General features: G+C 40.0%; 2 protein-coding genes across 2 annotated transcripts in view; one reads left to right on the forward strand and one right to left on the reverse strand.

Moving 5' to 3' along the window:
* CCDC146 (coiled-coil domain containing 146) overlaps positions 1-8630 on the reverse strand; it is a gene marked incomplete at its 5' end in the record, with an annotated part of 75973 nt that extends 67343 nt beyond the window's left edge. The window contains one exon of the mRNA XM_082490003.1: positions 8475-8630. Coding sequence (XP_082346129.1) covers positions 8475-8630 — 156 coding nt within the window. The remainder of the gene's footprint in view (positions 1-8474) is intronic.
* A 10229-nt stretch (positions 8631-18859) lies between these two features.
* The window catches only part of FAM185A (family with sequence similarity 185 member A), a 47632-nt gene continuing 45815 nt past the window's right edge, over positions 18860-20676 (forward strand). The window contains exon 1 of the mRNA XM_082498213.1: positions 18860-19450. Within this exon, the coding sequence (XP_082354339.1) occupies positions 19057-19450 (394 nt within the window). The 5' untranslated portion in view covers positions 18860-19056. The remainder of the gene's footprint in view (positions 19451-20676) is intronic.

Below are 20676 nucleotides of genomic sequence, written 5' to 3' on the forward strand. Positions count from 1 at the left end.
ACAATTTTTTATACAATCAAAAGTACTTGATCTCTGCTTAAGGCCTAATAATTCAAAACATGCCTTTCAATTTATGGAAAACATCTATCTAACATTGATTATCATATGAAAACATTTGTGGTTTTACCTTGCTAATATTTCAATAGTGAATTTTAGTGAAGAAGATTACTAACAGCGGGTTTGCTAGCAAAATTCCTATAGACTGTTTCCAAAAAATAAAGGCATAAACCCATCTGTTCAATGTGATCTGCCAAGCAGACTGTAATGCCTTGGCTTTCTATGCATTGCTTAAACCAAACAAAAAAAATCAGAAAAAAACAGAGATGAAATTAAAAGAAGGTCTGAAAGTTGTGATCATCATTTTTTTGTGCAAATATCTGTTTTCTTAATGGTGGTGTTTGGGAAACACTGCAATCAAACTCAGAGAGTGAGTTGCGAACAGGTAGTTTGACAATTTGGTGAAAAATAAACTTGCATTTACGTGATTATTTTCAAAGGAAATTAAGAAGGTTCTCAATCCATACCTAAAACACTGTGTTTATAACTTACACCAAAATCAAACAAAAAAAGTGTCAAATTTACTTAGCTTCTGTGACTTATATGTCATACAAAATTTAAAACAGGAACGATGCGACTTTAGGTTTTCACAGAGAAAACAGATAAGAACTAAATACTGGCCTACCAAGGAAGAGCTTTGAAATAGATCTTTATAAATGTATTTTGTGTTCTTTTTTTTCAGGAGATAAATGAAAAATAACATGGTATATATGGGCCTGAAGATATTGACATAAGTTGCAAAGAAAAATGGCTGAGCAATACCATCCACAGGCCCTGCTAAATGCAAACATTCAACTTACTAAACTGATTTTCATTCATAGCTTTAATAAAACTTTTATGGATTTATAATACTTCTGCCAGAAGTGAATTTGGCCACCACCCTCAGTGGTAACCAGAAACAGAAAACAATGTTTTAAGATGACGTGTCAAATCCAGCACTCACACAAATCATGAGAACAGGGTATGAATCAATATTATTTTTTAAGTCCTTGTTCATCAATTTTTCTGATCTCAGTAAGAAAAGAATCCGTTTGCAAAACAATCAATAACTGGAAAAAATATCCCAGATTACCTAATTTTGTTCATATAAACAAGACAAACTGTAAGTCTAATTAATATTACACTTCTACTGAAATAGTATGCCAATATTTGGAATTACAAAGTAAAAAATAGTAAGTATGTTTTACACTTATTTTTAAGCAATTATATGGCATAAATTATTTTTATGGAGAAGTAGGATCCACTCTGAGAAACAGAAATTCTCATTTCTTTCTTCAGAGAGAACATAAATGCCCTCTGCTTACCTCTGCAGCTCAACCTCTATACACTAAACCCAAAGATGAGGTTTCTTTCTCATGCACGTCTTTAAGGCTCTGTTCAATAAGGAGCATCTGGACACAGGTGTTTTTGAATAAGGAAACCAGAAATCACCTTTTTAACATTTAAAGTAACCTAATCTGTGTAAGACATGATTCTCCACCACTGGTCATTTTTATCGACTGTATGTTTGGTAAACATTGCTCTGGCTTCCCCTCCACGCAGTCCTGCTAACATGAACATCATAAGCCAAGGCTTATATTTTGGAATATCAGATCTCAAATATATATTTTGGGTGAGAAAAGGGGAAGAGGGAGACAGCTTTGGAACATAAGACAGCAATATGCTTGTCTTTTTACATCTCACAGTCTCAGAAATTGTTGAGAAAAGGCCAAAACGCAAGAAGATGCTGCATTTAAAGGTTATTCCTTATTTCTTCTCCTGGTCTCGCAGCTTTAGGGAGCTGTGTTTCCTCTGTGTGGCATGAAATCTGCACTTAACTTTTTAATAGCATAGAGAAACAAGACATCATAAATGCTTTCAAATGTACTTTTCAGAAATGAACAGAAATACAACCTGCTTTGAGATAATATGAACACATGTAACAGCTTCCTGGCCTTGTTTCCTCACAATGTCACCTGCAAGCAGTAAGAAGAACCTCTCAATAGAAAGAGCGTGTTATCCTGACTCTGTTCCTACTCCTGCCATTTAAAGGCATCTGTAAACTCACCACACTCCTCTATAGCTTTTTATAGGAGTTGCCACCAATTGGAACAATCAACTTACCTATCCCAACCACTGATAGGTTTAATGTACACTATGCAAACTATTGCTTGCTCGATGAAAGCTGTTGCAAAAAAACCCCAGACTCTAGCTGACAGAGACATTATCATCCCTAGCTGACTCCCCAAGTGACCATATCAACAAAGTTAAAAAAGGTTTATTTAATTAGCAGTCAGATTCCTATGGGTGGAGGTGGAGGCAACATGTGTCTTTGCTGTCTGTGCCAACATACTTATACAGCTTTTTTGTTGAGCCAGGAGCCTTTGGAGCACGTAATGTGGAGTGTGCCAGGATCAGCTTAAGTTTGAAAATGTTTGCATTCAACAGCTGTGTTTAAATTTTTACATCTTTGATAGAGCACATACATGTTTGGAGAGTACTGAAACAAATTATCCACTGCTATGGTTACCATGCAAAAATATAGTGATGATCATACTTTAAAAGAGTAGAAAGCACACTACAGTATTTGTAGGTGAACAGAAATTAAATTGGTGCTCATATGAAAAAAAAAATAATCTTAGTCTACCAAGCTAGCTTTTTTAGGAAAGTTTTCATTTAAAGTTATATCAACATTTTTTTTTAAAAAAGTAAAGTTGTTTACACCTACCATTTAACCTAAGATAGGAGAGGATTAAAAACCAGCTTGTCAGCAAAAGAAACTGGAAAAGGTTCTATTTTGTAGGGTGGCATTGTTAGATGTCGGAGTGCCATTGAAGAAATACATGAAGTACTGATCCTTAGTACATATATTTGAAAGCTGTAGTCAACCCTTATGTGACTTCCTCTTCTTTCTTGCAGCACAGATGAGAAAAAAAGAGAAAAAATAAAAGTGCCTTTCCCTCCTTAAACCACATTCAAATACTGAACGTATGCATTATTCCATGACTTTAAAGCTCTTCCAGCTAACAGACCCACATGAGTCAGCATCAGATCAGCAGAAGTGAAACTTGCCTGAGAAGTCTCTGTCACTATACTGTTCATTTTTTGGTAAACATGGAGATTTTTACTCTGTATTTCCACTAAAACCAGGATTTTGGTTAACATCTTTATTAGGAGTTCAACTACTTTTTGCTATCAGGGGCAAGAAGTTTGTTAATCTCAGAAAGACTCCACGTTTCAAAATCGTCATGAAAAATATTAATGAAAGGTTCTTTCTGCTTCCTGAGGGATGATGGCAATAGGATGCTTGGACACCAACAAAAAGTAATGTAGCATGATAGTGACAATTTCCATCGAAAAAAGGCAGAGCAACTGAAAGACTTGGTGCTGGTATCAGGTAGGGGGCACAGTCCATTTTATCTTCACAGGATACAGAGTGCAACAGTCTGCACTAGACCAATCAGAGAAGTCTCCCAAAGGAGTTCAACCTTCTGCAGGTTTAAATTCAGCACATAAATGGACCGTGTTCATTAGCAGAAAGGGATTATTGCAGTACCTTCCAAGCAAGGTACCTGCTCACTGAATCAGGTAAACAGTAAAGAACATTTAATTCACAAATACACTATGAATAGCTCCCCTGCAGCATCCACTACAAAGACATGCAAGATAAATGTTGCTGAATCTTTTTTCTGATGTCGTTTTAAAAACAGATGCATACATTTCAGTGAACAAACAACTATTTTTCTAACCCAAGAACATATCAGCAAAAGGAAGAGAAAGAAAAAGCACAGCATATAAGAGCTCAGAGATATCACTCTTGAGTAAAGCCTAACAAGAACTGCTAAAATAACACCAACTGAAAAAGATGTAGAACTGGGAGAACCTACACTCCCACCATTCAATTTCTCCTTTTTTTTTTTTTTTGTTTCCACAAAAAGAGGAGATTGTACCTAATTTATAAATAAACAGACTTAACAGAATTAAAAGATACCAGAATTAAAAGATACCTGTTTAATATATTCATTAATGACCTGGATGAGGGGACAGAGTGTATCCTCAGCAAGTTTGCTGATGATACCAAACTGGGTGGGGTGGCTGACACCCCAGAGGGCCGTGCTGCCATCCAGCGTGACCTGGACAGACTGGAGAGCTGGGCAGAGAAGAACCTCATGAGGTTCAACAAGAGCAAGTGCAAGGTCCTGCACCTGGGGAGGAAGAATGCTAGGCACCAGTACAGGTTAGGGGCAGACCTGCTGGGAAGTAGCTTGGAGGAGAAGGATCTGAGGGTTGTGGTAGACAGTAAATTATCCATGGCCCAGCAATGTGCCCTTGTCGCCAAAAAGGCCAATGGAATCCTGGGCTGCATAGGGAAGAGTGTGGCCAGTAGGTCGAGGGAGGTCATTCTCCCCCTCTACTCTGCACTGGTGAGGCCACAACTGGAATACTGTGTCCAGTTTTGGGCTCCCCAGTTCAAGAGGGACAGGGAACTGCTGGAGCGAGTCCAGCGAAGAGCAACTAAGATGATTAAGGGCTTGGAGCATCTGCCTTATGAGGAAAGGCTGAGAGAGCTGGGACTCTTTAGCCTGGAGAAGAGAAGGCTGAGGGGGGACCTTATTATGGCGTACAAGTATCTCAAGGGTGGGTTGAAGGAGGATGGAGCCAGGCTCTTGTCAATGGTTCCAAGTAACAGGACGAGAGGCAATGGGCACAAGTTAGAACACAGGAAGTTCCGCTCAAATACACGGAAACAGTTCTTTATGGTGAGGGTGACAGAGCACTGGAACAGGCTGCCCAGGGAGGTTGTGGAGTCCCCTTCCCTGGAGATTTTCAAGACCCGCCTGGATGCAGTCCTGAGTAATGTGCTCTAGGCAATCCTGCTCTAGCAGGGGAGTTGGGCTAGATGATCTCTAGAGGTCCCTTCCAACTCTGATGATTCTGTGATTCGGCTCCACGACTGATTTCTCCTTCTAACTCAAAGAACCGGAAGAATACTAGGTTTTGGATACTCTCTTGAATCAGGAAGATGAACCAGTAGATTTTGTGAGCAATTCATCAAGATTATTAAATCTTTGAATTTTGCAAAGATGAAGTGAATGTAAAACTGTTCCAGAAATGTAGTTGGCAATGTTACACTAACAAATTGGAAAGATGTATGGAGTAGGGGTCTTTTTTGTGGCTGGAATTAATTGTGATTTGGGTAACAAAATAAAAATTAAGCAGCAGAAAAGGATTTGAAGGCTGTAATAGATTACAAACTAAACATCAACAGCATCATTATGACAACTGATTTTTTATTTATTTATGTTTCCATTAAAATGGGAAAGCCTGGATCAGGTGGAGGAAAGGAAAGAAAAACTCGAAACTCGAGAGTCTAGAGGGGAAACCACTACTATACAGTGCAGGGAAGGGCAAAAATTATGAGAATGGGCAGGAGGCAATGTGTTTATCAGTCTTTTTTACTTTCATTCTGCTTAATCTTATCATTTTGAGCATTTAATCCAGTTTCAAGTCATGTTCTGTTCTTTTTCTGTTCACATGGCAATTTCAGTATTCCCTGTGCTGCTTTAGCAGTAATAGTAGTGTTGTAACAAGAACAATATAAGGATAAAGGGAGAGGTAAAAAGTATTATGTTACCATCTGTTGAAAAAAAATCATAAATTTGCATGCATAAGGATGAGTATAAATTTAGACCATTTTGCTGAAGCTATCTCTTGAAATTTAGACAATGTACCTGATAAAATTCAATACATTTTTTGCTGCTTTTTAAGAATAAAATTACATATACATGGTCTATAATGCACTAAATTAAAAATGAAACCAGCATAATTTATTGCATCTTATTGTAGCATTTATCCAAGAAATACATTTATTTCATCACATTGTTACTAGACCTATGCAGTTTTCCATTCTAGTGTACACTAGAAGAAAAAAGGATATGAGGAAAGATTCACAAGTTAAGAGATTCAATTGGAAGTGTTAGAGCAAAGGTCTTTATTTCAAGGACAAAACAACAAAGGCTAAAAGAAGTGAAAAGTATGACAATCATCTAACCAACAGCAGTGGAAGTATTGAGTTAGGTTGATGTCAACTTGGTAGTAAATACAAACGCTTGGTGAAAAGAAGCAAGTCATGATGGACTGAGTGGCTTTTGTTCAAACCTCTATCCATTTTTTAACCTAACCCGCAAGACTAACCAATGTTATTATATGTTATTAAAAATGAAGGAGACAGAGTGTGCACATTTAACTTCTTGGTATTTACATGTTTGTCTATCCTATGAGAAAAACAAGACTGGCTTTACTGGAAGGTTTAGTGCTAGAAGGGATATATCTGTTCTCAAATAAATCTTATAATATCAAAAGGTGTCCCTTCTGATAAGCATTTGCTGCTACGCAGGCATACATGACAAGCCAGTAAACCAGAGATAATATGATACAATTCTGCTTCTGTGGAAAAATTCTGAAAGTTCTTCCAAGAAGCTGAAGCAAGTGTCAATGCAACAACCTCTATGGTGACCAAAGTCATACATTTATCTCTGAATTATGTATAAAGTTCACATCAGTGGAAAAGAAGAAATGTGAATAAGTGATCAAAAGCCAAACTGACCCATAAAGCACAATTACGAACTGTTAAAAATTATGGTAAGAATAAAATGAGTCATAGTTCGCTTTTAAAAAGTGAAAGAAAATGACCAAAAGACCTCGTTATGAAATCTTATGCAAAGTGCTTACTTCAGTTTTCCACTGCATGTTTTTCCCCAAGCTGGGATCAACTTCTAGTATTAAGGTTACCCTGTATTTCCTTCCCATCAATGGTTTACAATGTTATCAGAGGCAAACAAGTTGGCTTAAATTTGAGATGCAGAATAACCACTTTGGAAAGATATTTTTGGAGAAAAAAAAATCAGCCAAATGATCTGACTGTTTTCTAGAATAAGACTAGAAAAATCTGCTTTCCCCATTATTTTTAATAAAGCATAGATGTATAATACCTTCTATAATGTTACACCATTTACTTTTATTTTATTTGGGGAGAGGTGGGTGGGGTGAAGACATCTTGTACAGGACATATGCTTCTTGTTGACATGTCAAAAATTCCACCACAACCAAAAATCTATAGAAAAAGTATGCAAGTAGCTGGAAAATAAAGTACTCCCCAAGTGCAGTTTCCATACTTCCAGTAGACAGGAGGATTTCTGTAAGGTGAGAGGTCAACTCTCTGAGAGTTGATCTGTCCTGGACTTTTGCAGCTGCCCTGGATTGAGAAGAAAGGGGGGTTCTACTACAACAATACTGGAAGCTGTGGGCTCACCATTACTGGCACTGGACTCTCCCTCCTGTATACTTCACTCAAATGCACAAGAGTTTAGAGAGAGATTGACTGTGCACCTTCATGCTACGTTCAGTATGATCTAACAGCAGGATAGGAAAGGGGCAGTCCAATTTTATTCTTCACTACAAATTCTCGCCCTTCCTTTCTACTGCCCTTAGGTCAAAGGCAGAGAGAGAGAGAGCTGGACTAGCAAACTGATCTGACAGATCCAAGCTGGAAAGATCCCAAGGTAAAGCAACTTAAAGTAAGAACCTTAAGAAAAATGTAAAGTGTGAGCAAAGCTTAGTTAGGATATGTATGAGATGTTCACATTTATTATAAAGAGGGCAGAAACAGATTGCTCTCCATTGTCACTGTGGGAAAGGCAAGAAGGTGGCTGCATTATTCACTCCACAGGATATTTAAACTGGGATTTACGAAAAACTTCTTTTTTAAAAAAAACTCTAGCAATGATGAAATGCTGGAAAAAAATACCCAAATAGCTATCTTCATCAATTAAAGTTTTAAAGAACAAATTAGATAAATATCTGCAGAGAATCTAGTTCAGTGTAAATTTTGGATTAGATGATCTCTTAATGTCTCTTCAGGCATTAAATTTTTAAGGATTTCATTTGATATGTATTTGATATCTTGAATTCTAAAATATTTCCAGTATTCTAAAATTTTCCTTAAAACAGAAAATTCTGCAAAAGAAACTAGTTCCAAAAGGTTTCTTCTATCATCATCAGTTATTAGTGCCTCAGGAGCCACTTACCTTGGATTTTTCCTGCTGCTATTGAGCCTTTCTAAAAATCATGATGCAATTATCTCTATAGCTAGAATACTACAAAACCAAGACCTCTCTATTCTCATTCCTCTTAACACCATGATTACTGAAAAGAAATAACATGTTTATCTATTAAGCACAACATCCCCTGCAAGAATATGCCCCATGTATGTTTCTGCTTCACAAAATGTTCTTACCACTTAGAAAAAATATCAGAGCAGAAATAGGGAAGCTACAGATAGCCTATGGTAACAACCTTCAATAAATAATACATTTCGATTAATTGGTTTGGACATGATATTCATTGTTATAGATACAGAAAGCTGGGGTGCATGGTACCTCATCTAAAAACTGAAACGCAGGACTTGCTGTTACATCAGAGGATCCCTCGTCTCGGCTATAAACTGTTGGAGCTAGAGCACAGATAGGTTGCTCTTTCTCGATTTCCAATTCTGTGTCACTGGAACTGGAACTTTCTTCACCAGCCTGACTCATTGTTTGAAGTTCTAGGAAGCAACAAAAATACCAAAATACAGTTAATTAGATCCAGGGATTTATATGACTGTGCAAGTTAATGTGCAGTGTAAAGAACAGAACATGTGACACCCATATTCAAACAACAGAAGTCACAATGCGAGCAAGCTAGGTGGGTCTACAGTTGTAACTTCATGAAAGACTTGTAAGGGGCCGCACTATCTATCACTGGTTTAGTATTTTTAAAATCCTCTACAGTTGGCTATGTTACTGTCACATAAATGTTAGATAACATGGAAACCAGTATTTCTTAAAGAATGGGTGTTGAATAACAGACTTAGGCTGGAAAAGGCCTCTGGGGTCATCTAGTCTGATCTCCTGCTTAAAGCAAGTCTAACTTCAAAACTCAATTGCATTGCTTAGGGCTTTGACCAGCTGAGTTTTGAAAATCTGTTAAACCAGGGACTCCAGCTGTTGCCTTCAGACAGGTCTTTATAAAGGATATCCCCACTTGGGGGGGACTCCTATAGGTATAACCGCTATGATCTTGTCTCTGTCATTTCCGTAAGACTAATGTGCTTCTCCTTGTCTCCATTCAACAGAAGCCCACCCTTCACGGTGTCCCTTGACCTTGCAGGGAGTAATTGCATAGAAAAGAAATCCCTTCACAGAACATAGAGATCTTGAGACAAGAACTGGTCTAACTTGTGCGAGTAGTATCATTAAAGTTATTCATGTCTGTAAATCATTGCATGACCATACTTAAAAAAAACCAAACCAAAACAAAACAACAAAAAAAACCCAAACCCAACAAATAAACCCTGAAACCATAGAAAATGAGAAAATATGATATAATATCTGAGAACAGGAGGTAGAAAAGTACTGGAAAAAATAATTATTCTGAGATTCCATGTCAGAGCTCTTATGCAGTACTAACATTTCAGTTATGTACCAGATTACATTTTTAGCATCTGTGACCTCTGGTAAAAAAATATGACCCTGAAAAATATCCAAATGAACTAATTCAAGAGCGTCCTGGTTTCAGCTAAGATAGAGTTAATTTTCTTTCTAGTAGTTGCTGTGTTATCAGATTTGGTATGAAAGGAATAATGTATATTGTTTTAGTTGTTGGTAAGTGATGTCTATACTAGTCAAGGACTTTTTTCAGCTTCCCACAGAAGCTGAGAAGGAGCATAGACAGAACAATAGAATGGCCAATGGAATCCACACTGCTGGGGATTTGTGGATCTGAGACACTTCGCCCCCTCTTTCCTGAGTGGGGTGTGACACCGATGGAATATTCCACACCACAGACCTCATGTTCGGTATATAAGTGGGGGCTGGCTGGGGGACAGGAATCTGCAACCTCTGCTTGAGTCAGGCTGGGTAACCAATTCACCAGGCGGTGAGTGACTTGTGTCTTGTATATTATTTTAATAATTGATTATTATCATTATTATTGTTGTTGTTGTTATTTCACTTTTCCATTATTGTTCTATTAAACCACCTTTATCTCAACCCATGAGGGTTTTTTTTTCCCCCTTTCTCTCTCATCTCCCTGTCCTATTGGGAGCAGTAGGGGGGTGAGCAAGAGGCAGCATGGTCCTAGTTGTTGGCTGGGGTTAAACCACAACAAAGAGTAATAATAAAACTCACAGGTTTCAAGCTATGTTTTGATCCTGAGTAGTGTAGGATCTTTTTTCTTCTCCAAAAGATAGAGCTTTAAAAAAATCTAAAATCCAAATTTTATAATGGTAGCTTTGGTATAAGCTTTATCCTGAAGAAAGCTCTTCTTCAAATTAGGTAACACATTTTTTAAATAAATACACAGAGAGAGAAATAAAAGCTGGAACAAGTAAGATTGTTGGAAAAGATATCTTTCCTACAATCGTATTTGAGAGGATCCTATTTTCATAGCTCTCATTAGGAAGATGCTTGCATTAGGAAGAGCTAGGTCAAGGACAGTATTAATTACTTCTGAGCAAGATGAGATCTAATGTCATTGAGTTACTATAATTTCACGTAACTTCACTTTGTGTTTACTATCTCAGTTCAGCACTTGTGAATTACGTTCCCAGGCATCAATCATCAAAACTGTCTGTGGTGTGTGAAAATGCCAAGATGAAAGAGGGAAATGGGAGGTAGAATACAAGGGGATACAATGCTCCTGGTACCCTGATAAAACAGCAATGTCCATCAGGTCGGTACTTGTCATTATATCAAACGCCAATTAATAGCTTCCAAAAACATCTTCTGGCATAACAGTATCTTAAGAGTTTTGTACATTCAAAGAGCCTTTTGCATGAAGGCAGCATGAAACAAGACAAAAACATTTCAGGAGAAAGACATAAGAGATATGGGATGACTAAAGAGAGGCAATAAGCATCTTACAGAGGGAAGAGAGGGGAAGAAAGACTTCTGAGGCACACGGAAATCTTGCCATGACATAGTGAGATAGGGGAGCTATAGAGTACTTGTATAGCAAAACACAGCGGAAAGTGGAGATGGACCATATATGGAGGAACTCAAGAATTCCTTCATAAGTTCACTAAATTTGGCTGTAGATAAAGTGAACGGACAAATCAGTATCATAGTATTTTAGTTCAAAATTTTGGGAGAAAGATTGCCAACTTCTGCAAGTGTTTGCCTGACACTAGGAGATCTTTCTAGGTTAACTATTATACAGCATAACTGTTATGCATAGAACATTGTATTCTACTGTAGGATAAAATCATTACAAAACCAAAGACGCAGAATCTACCTCAAATTAGTCAGTCTTGACATCTTTCAGCCTTTCACATGGCATATGGGAGACCTTGCTCTTTTGAAAGAGAACTTATTCTTATAAATCAAGGACAATCAAAACTGTAATAAAATCAAGAAGAACTTTTGAGAATATTTCAGTAGTATATACCAGGGTTCTCCAATGAAACAACTAGAGCAATTTTGCATTCAAAAACCAGAAAGCCGACAGTTAAGAAAAATATAATTTCTTTTTATAATTGTGGTGGGAAAATGGATATTAAAATTTTGTGTTGTGTGTATCCACCTTTTGAGAAGTCACTTGTCTGTAAAGGTAGTGAAATTTAAACTGGAAAGTTTATGACTTTCTTCAGTGCTGTTTGGAATTCTTTTAGGAACATTTTGACTTTTAGAGAGATTTCAGGGGCTATATTTGCTTATGGAAAAAAAAGCAATTTCATGATCTCTCTTGGAGGAGTCAAAACATTGTGAAACAACTGTAAACATCATAGAGGCCAAGAAATAGACCCTGAAATACTGTACGTCAACATGTACACACATTTATAACTAGAGCAATTTTTTATCTATAAAGAACTGCTGACTATTTTAGCATACACATTTCATGTTTATGGCTGCTGCTTTCTTTGTTTCCCTAGGCATATTGGAAGAATTTAGACAGAGGGAAAAAACACAGTGGAAGAAACTCTAAGCAGAACAGTGCCAAAAACTGAGAGCTTCATGGGTGTAGGCATTTTTGTCGATCTTGTATGTGAAACACACAGTTGATACTAGTCAAAAAATACCCTTCCTCGCAGTACAGTAGTACTCGCCAAGACTCCAATTTGCTGGGTGGAGAGAGAACAAAAACCATCTTCAGAATCTGAAAAGTTTATGATATGTTAAGACACAACTATAGGCAGTTGAGACAGAGGAAAACAATTAGACAGCCTTAGTTAGGGTGATAAGCACTAGTCTCCACTTCTTTTTAAGAGGGAAGGGGACAGACTGTAACAAAAGATATGTATGATTATGGGACAGTAAAATAAGTTTACCATTCTTCAGTTACCAACTACATAATAAAATTCAGCTTATACAAAATTGTATGTATAAAGTTCAAAAAGCAAAGTGGAAAATCTGTATTTTTGTGGTATCAGCTAAACAGTCTAATTCAAATAGAAATGAAAGTTGGCATGATTTCTAAATTTACAGAATAGTTCAACAAATATGGATATTTTCAAACTGTAGAACTGCAAACAATACCACAGCCTTGATCCAACACACAGACTTGTTCCCTTTCTCTGCAAGTCTGTTTTGGAATCCGGGTGAAATCAGGCTGAGAACTGCCTTGTGAAACACCTTCAGGACAGCACTAACAAAAGCCTGAACTCAGATTCCCAAGACTAACGCCAGCATCTTTACTTCAATATCTCTCCAGCAAACAGCAATGTTCATGCACAAGTCAGTGCAGAATCCAGATAGGTGGTGTTTAGCTGCATTGATTCTTTCCAAAGTGACAGACGCAAAAAGTTGTAAAATTACATTCTGAACAGGAAGACATGCAGCTTCATGTATGAAGATGCATCAACTACACTAATTAAGAAGACACAAAATTTATAAAAATCTCTGTTGAAGGAACTACACGTCAAGTGATTGACTTCATTAACGTATACTGATGAACCCCTTTAAACTTTATCCCTTGTGTTTATAAAATTAATTATAAAAAGATTCAGGTTCAGAAAAGTGTCAGGAAGATTTTCATACAAGCCACTCAGCCTTACCCTTCAAGCCTAACTTGAACATGCTTTTTAAATTTTAAGCATGACAGGGGAAAAAACAATCATAAAGCACCTTATTTTTCTCGGCCACTTAAAGATATGAATTAATCATTAGAATAATATTAAATTATTTACAGTGCTGTTGCTGGAGGTAAAAACTGTTGTATGTTGAAGAGTACGAATTAAAATAATGTCTTTTTAATTATTTTAATAACACTTTTGTATGAATGTACATTCAAGGTAATTTATAATTTCAGTCTGAGAACATCAGGCCAGACTGTGCAGTCTGTTAAGTCAATTAAAACAATGAGCAGTTATTTGTGCAAGTGGCCTGACTAACTCCAGAGGAAATACTCGTAGAAGTAGCTAATTACCAGTATTACATGCAGGTTCACAACTGGATTAAATATACATTGACATGTGTGCCACTTCCCTTCCTGATGGAAATTATCAATTTCTTAATATATTCCCTCATTCATTCTTTGCTACCACACAAATGTCATCGGTTTCAGTTAAGCTGAGTTAGTTAAACTGGTACAGGCTGACATGTAGATGCTCCAATCCACATGGAAATGTTTCATTTAATACAACACAAGTCTAAGGTTTAGCCAAGTTTAAACCAATAGGTGTAAATTCACATTAAGTAAAGCTCAAGCCATAGACATAGCTCTCTTTCCACAACCAGCTGCATCTGTGGATGTTACATATTATTCCATTCTTTTGCAGAAAGAGATACCTTCCTCCTCCCTCAACACTCATCTGCAAGAGGAACAACTTTAGGATTACATTTTCAGGCAAAATCAGCTAAAGCAGCCTGAATAATTTCAATTAATATTACAAGTTCAACTGGCTAATTTTTCTGGAAGTTGCTAAGGAGCACCTTCCCATCTCCCTGCGGGCAGCGGGGATGGCAGGAGACAGGGGCAGTACCCAAAGCAGGGAGACAATGAACAGAACCTCAGCTGAACAGGTTGGGGCATGATACAGGATATTTATCCACATCTTCATGCTACCTCCTTCTGCACACAAATCTTAAAAAAATAAAAATAAAAAATAAAAATTACTCTGAAAACAAGATAACCGACTTAGTGTTTCACACTGAATTAGTTAGAAAAATTATGTAATGTAGTTGGAACATCAGAATATCTAGTCCGATATCTAGTCAGACCAAAAGCTGATCTAGTTCTGCATACTTCCAGCCAACACCGGATGCCTGGGGAGGAACAGAAGAATCCACCAGTCACAGTGTGGTGATGCTTCCCTGAACCCTTCCCCTCTCCCCTTGAACTCATGCAAAACTTTCAGTATCTGCAAAATCCAGGGGAAAGGAGATTTTCCTCTTAACTCTGCACAATGTGAGCAAACAGTGCTTTTTGTTCGTTTCGAATTGGCTCCTTGATGCCACTTCATTCTTTTACTGGATGAGTCACTGAATAATCACAACCTTTCTATGCCACTAGGTTTTTTCAAGGCTGAAAAAGCCAATCTACCTGCTGTCACTGGCATGAAAGCCCTTCTCTGCCTTCCACTGTCCTTGTCATCCTTCTCCAGAACTTTGAGTTCTATCATTTCCTCTTCACAGAGAACAGGAGAAATGAGAGCTACAGATAACATTAATAACATAGGAGTACCACGGATTTATTCAATGATACATTGAACTTCTTTTCATTCCCTGAAATTTTATTTCCCAATGCTTCTTTCCTAAAGTTAAAGCTTACAGTCTTGTAAGCAGCAGACCTGTTTTAGCTGGGCAGAGCCTGTGCTTCAGCATGAAGGGATGTGTCTTTAAACAACAAAGCTATGCCAATACTAAATGGTCATTAAAATTAAAATTACATCATGTACAATAGGGCATTATAACGTGTGTGTAATTCAGAACACATTGTTTGATTAGATGGTACAACCTCATAGATAACTACTTTAGGGAAATGAGAGCACACCACATACCTAAACTGCTTAACAATTTCTGTTACAACTTCTGTTGTTTCTACTTGTTTTCAAGTCTCTGCTATTTAGGATGGAATCACCCTGAACGACACAAAGGGTTTATCAGCTGGATTTCTTATTAGATATGGTTAAGACGGGGAGAATTTGAACAGTAAGATTTTACCACTTCCCTTTTTATGTGGTTTCCATGAGGAACTTAATTTCCTCAGAAAATTTCTGGTAGCGTGACAAACAAAAAATCCCCGAAATCCAAACCATTGTGTGCTTTGGAGACTGCCTCTCTCTCTGCCATCTCTGAGAAGAAATGGTTACCATCACTACACACACACTAAAATACTGAGGGGAAAACAAACAAATCATGCTTTGCCTACCCACTGAAACCTAGACACGCCTTGAGAACTAAGGCAGCTCAAGGAAGCAGTTCAGAAATACATCACTGAAAAAATATAAATTACAAAATACAAATAAAGAAACTAAAACAGTGTAATACAAATATTTCATAATAGAAACACAGGAGAATTTTTAAGAAACTTGGAAAAAATATCCTGACTATGAAATTCTTAAGCCTTATGATATGGAGGAACATGGATAAGCAGCTAGCCCTGCATGTGGTGAACCTTGCCCAAATGCTGGATGTTAACTTGAAAAGAAGTGTTCTTGCATCTGCAGGTGGAAGCCTCAGCAGGAGCGTAACACCGGTAAGAACACTCCTGCAAGGCGGCCTCATTTTCCTGACTAGTGAAGTCACATTAGTTCTTTATTACAATTCAAGCAAATGGGTCAGCCCAGACAGACTAAGTTTATACCCTGTGAGCACCTGAAGCTGTCTGATATTACTCTGTGATTAATCCCAAATATAAAAGTTAGAAAAATGTATTCCTTCTACAGCCTATCCTATATGTCCTTTTTTATTTAATTCCTCTTCCCTTGAAATCTCTCTCCCTTACCTTAGCCTAAAAATGCCGCTTTGCTTTGGCTTTAAAGTCTATATGATAACACTTTATTAGGTCTAGTTTTTGTTACCTTTTGCGTGAAATACAGAACATTATTTAACTTAGAATAACACTGTAAGTATCTGGCAAAATGGCTAATAAGTATTGTAATTCATTGAGAAATCACACAGGCATCTTGAAATTTGAGCTCTAATTAAATCTTCATTTATTGATACAGTTTTCTGTTCCTGCAAGTGACAAGTCAGAAAATTTAAGATGAAAATAAATCTCATTTTACTGTTGGAGTCTGCCACACACCATACCAGCTGATACAGGATCAGCTGGAATTCAATCAAGAGCATGAAAATGAAATGGAATCAATATTATAGCCAAAATATAGATGGTGTAAGTAAAACATTAAAAATATGAAGTTTCACATGTATGGAGAAAGAAGAACTTCTTCCTAGCAATGACTTTTGATCTGTTTTCTTCAATATTTTTAACCATATAAGTACACTTAGTCTGTACCTAATGAAAAAAAAAAAAAAAAAAACAAACAAGACAGACCAGTGAAATATATACATAGCTAAAGCTTAAGCATCTTTGAATGTCTTCTTGAACAAAGTTCTTAATTAAGCAAAACTGGACAATATTAAGGATGATGCATAACATAGTATGGAGCCCAATCTGATAAACCTTTGCCCACATGAGGAGCATCAAATATGAAGATACTGGAGAAAGTAGGAAAGCAGTGCTAATGTTTAAGAGGAGGTAGGAAATGAGGATAAGAAACAGCAGCACTGAGTTCTGGAGAAGTGGGTGGCAGCGGTAAGCCCCACCTAACCAAAGACATGGGATTCCCTTTGAACAGTTGGTTAATAGAATTATTTGTTGAATTGGCTGTCATCTAGTGGAATTATAGCACATTGCACCACACTTCTCACAGGCCCGTAACTATTTCCCTGACGACAAATTATGTAGCATTTAAATTAAGTATTTGGTCTCAAGGGTAAGAGTTTTGTAGGTTTGGTTTTTTGGGTTTTGGTTTGTTTGTTTTTGTTTTTTTTTTTTGAAAATCAACTATTTCTGAAGACTTGAAAAAAATAACTTCTATCCCCTGTCATGTCCCAAGTTATTTCTTGATACATTTTTGTTTTTCTAGAATTATTTTTCTATACTAAACTATCATCTGGCAGTCTCACCCTTTTTGTGTTTCATTTAATGATTTTTGAGATTGAATGATGTAAATCAATGAAGTAATTTAACTTGAAGGGCTTTACTGATTAATATGAACCTTTATTAAACTTTCCACAGTGAAAATTACAGATGGACCAAAAAGCTAGGGCCATCTTTTTTCCTCTTGAGCACTCAGATCTTATTTCAGATTCATAAATAATCAATGCCAGACAGTGATAAAAATGGAAATGAGGCTAATGAGATGAAAAGAGCTTGACCAAACATCCCATTGCATAGCTTGCATGGTTATTTTTAGAAAAGAAGAAAAACAACTCATGGAGTGCAGAAGGCAGCAAATCAATAAAGTAACAGCCCCAGATTTCGTTATTACTTGTGTTGCAATATAAATAAGACAATGCACCTTTCTATGCATGTTTCACTCTCATTATTGGCAGTAAACTACACCTGTGACAAGAAGCAGCCAGCTGACTTCACATCTTCTATGCCCACATCCCCCACCTCATTTTCTTTAATTATTGTACAATGATAAAGTGAGCTATGAAGTCCATAAAAGTCTTTTTAACTGAATTCAGCAGTTCCCCGCTTGTTCGTAAACCCTGTAAGGACAATCATTTCATGACATATTTGTACAGAACTCAGGAAAATATTTATTTAGCTGGCTTTAGAACTGCTAAAAAGCAGTCACAATAAATAACATGTTAACCAAGCCATCTTGACAGAGACCAATCTTGGAGCTCCACAATACCACTTTTGAAAAAAACTGCTTTTCAGCACATCTGCCAAACTGCTTCTTCATCCTCAGACCCAGGACGTTTCAACACACACAGTCTCACGGTAGGCTTAAGCGCAACAAAGACCAGGCTGCCACCCAAAGCCCTGCCATCTCCCTCTTCCCATTCCTCTCTCTTTCCCTGCCTCCTCCTTACAGGTGTCAAATCCTGTGGCTGCTGAGGCTGCTGCATCAGGGAGCTGAGCCGGCAGAAACCCAACCAGCACGCCTCTTCCATTGCAAACCAACGCTCGGCTGCACTACAAACAGCCCAAGGGGCCACGGAAAGGGCCCCCACGCCCTGAGGTACCTCGTTTTCTCACCCACGGATTAGCACCACCCTGGGCCCCACGGAGCGGGGGGAAGACTGGCGGCACCCAGGGACGCCAGCGGGGAAGGTAGGCCCCGAACCCCCCGGGGATCCTCAAAAGCGACTGAGGCGGCCCCGAGGCCCGACACCGCTGGACTCGCTTCCTGCCCTTACGTTGAAGCCGCGGTTTTGCCTCCCCTGTTCCCGGCCGCCGCAAAGTGCCTCCAGGCCGCGCAGCCCCCGGCGGGCACCCGCCCGCCTGTGTGGCCACGGCTGGCCCCGCCTCGCCGAGCGGCGTCCCCGTTCCTATGGCGACGCCGGCTCGCCTCCTTTGGCCTACCCCCACCGCCCTCGGCCCTCACCCGCGCTTCTGATTGGCTGTAGCGTCCCACCCCCGCTGCCCAATAGAAGCAGGCCACGGATATGCTCCGCCTTCCCCTTTTGCTGATAGGCTGATGAGTACGGTGGGGCTCTTCCCCTTTCCGGGCGATTGTAGTGCCTTCCACGTGCTGGCGAACTACGACTCCCAGAAGCCCCCTCAGTGAGGGGGCGGTGCTGGGAGGCCGTCGGTGTCGGGGCGCGCGCCAGCGGCCGCCGCCTGTTTACCAGCCGCCCCGGGTGCCGCTCCCCGCGTGCGGCCTCGTCACGTGAGCTGGCGGGGAGGGGGTAACGGCCGTCCGCCCGCCACAAGGAGCGGGTCCTGTCCCGTCCCTTCCACCTCGCCTCAGGGGGCTTCTGCCGCCGTTCACCGGGGCCGGCGGCCCCGCCGGGCGGCATGAGGGCGCTGCCCCCGCGCTGGGGGCCTTTGGCGGTGCGGGCGGCGGGTGGGTGGTGGGGGCCGCCCGTCCCCCACCGCGGCTGCAGCGGCTCCGCCGAGGCCGGCGGCCGTAAGCCCCTGCAGGAGTGGGCGCTGGCGGTCAGCCCGCGGGGGCGGCTACGGGTGCGGTTGCCCTGCCAGGTGAGCGTGCGCCCGCTGGACCCGCAGCGCTACCCAGGCGCCGACCGGGTGCTGGTGGCCGTCAGCGGCGCTGGCGGCAGCCCCCCGCCCCGCGGCCGGCAGCAGGACCGCGTCCGGGTGGAGTACGACGAGGCGCTGGAGCAGATGGCGATCGTGGCGGACGGCGTGGACAGCAAGGCCGCCGTGGACGTCAGGACGCCCGTGAAATTCGGTGGGTGAAGCGGGGGGGAGGTCCCCCCGCGCCCTCGGCGGGAGAGGCGGCTGCACGCCCGGCTGGCGGCCCTCTTCCTCCGGCCGGAGCCCGAGGGGAGACGGCATCGCCCCCTCCGGTGGGGCGCACCGGGGACTCCGCTGGCGCTGCCGCGGCTGCGGCTGCGGCTGGAAGCGCTGTTGGCAGTGGACACTCGGAAATAGCATCGTGCCCACTCTAAGGAGGTTCAAAAGGTCCCATTTTTCTCTGTGTTTCCTGACTTCTTAGCTATTTAGATCCATCACTTGTTGTTGACCTTTTTGTCAGCAATAGCTAATGCTGAAACTTGTGCTATTAAGTGCTAGTTACAACACATACCAGCTGTCAGAGAAAAAAATAAAAGTGTTCCAGAAAAGATGTAACTGCAGCTCAGCTGGGAGACAACAGCCCTCAGTATGTGCTGTGTGCACCTGCAGTCCAAGGGTTGTTCACAGTAGCATTGTTGGACCTGCCAGCTCCATTAGTGGTTGTTGTGCTGAGTGGTCACCCACAGGGATCAAAAAAGGCTGGAATTTAACAATACCGATGAAATGCCAAGAAGGGCTCCCTTCTCTAGTACAAGTCTTGCATTATCTTTTGGTTCACAAGGCAAAAATCTGTGCAGGGTTTCTGGTATGGAACCTACAAACAACTTGGGAGAGCAGCTGTAGTGGCTGGACTGAAATACTGACAGTGACCCACAGTTTAGGCAAGCAAAAGTGCGCTCTTGCTAGGATAACTCTCCTCAGTGAGCTCAGGTTTAGGGAATACTTGACCCAGAGAGATTTGTGTTTAGTCATTGATGTTTTTTTTTTTTTTCTATGGATTTGTGCAATTGCCTATACAGTGCAGCGTAAGTTTCACCATGCTGGAAAAACTTCAGTATACAAACACCCGAGTCCTTTGGTTTGCTTCAAGCAGTTGTTCAAGACCTCTGTTTTATTTCATTTGATGCTCTGCTGCAGTTGTGGTATGAGAAATTGTGAATAATCTCATTCTACTTATGTTTCATACATGTCATCTATGACTTTTGTAGAGCATGGTGTTATAGTCTGAATAATTCAGGCATTGATGAAACTTTTCAACCTTTGTATTTGTGCTGATTTCCAAATGCACCTAGCGTTGAAGATGATGCATAGTTTATAGCTAGAAGACAATATAGGACTAACTATGTTGTCAAAGACATCTGAAAATCTAAGTTCATTCTT

Source organism: Vanellus vanellus (genome assembly GCF_965231255.1).
Source record: "Vanellus vanellus genome assembly, chromosome: 1".
In the NCBI taxonomy this organism is placed as follows: domain Eukaryota; kingdom Metazoa; phylum Chordata; class Aves; order Charadriiformes; family Charadriidae; genus Vanellus; species Vanellus vanellus.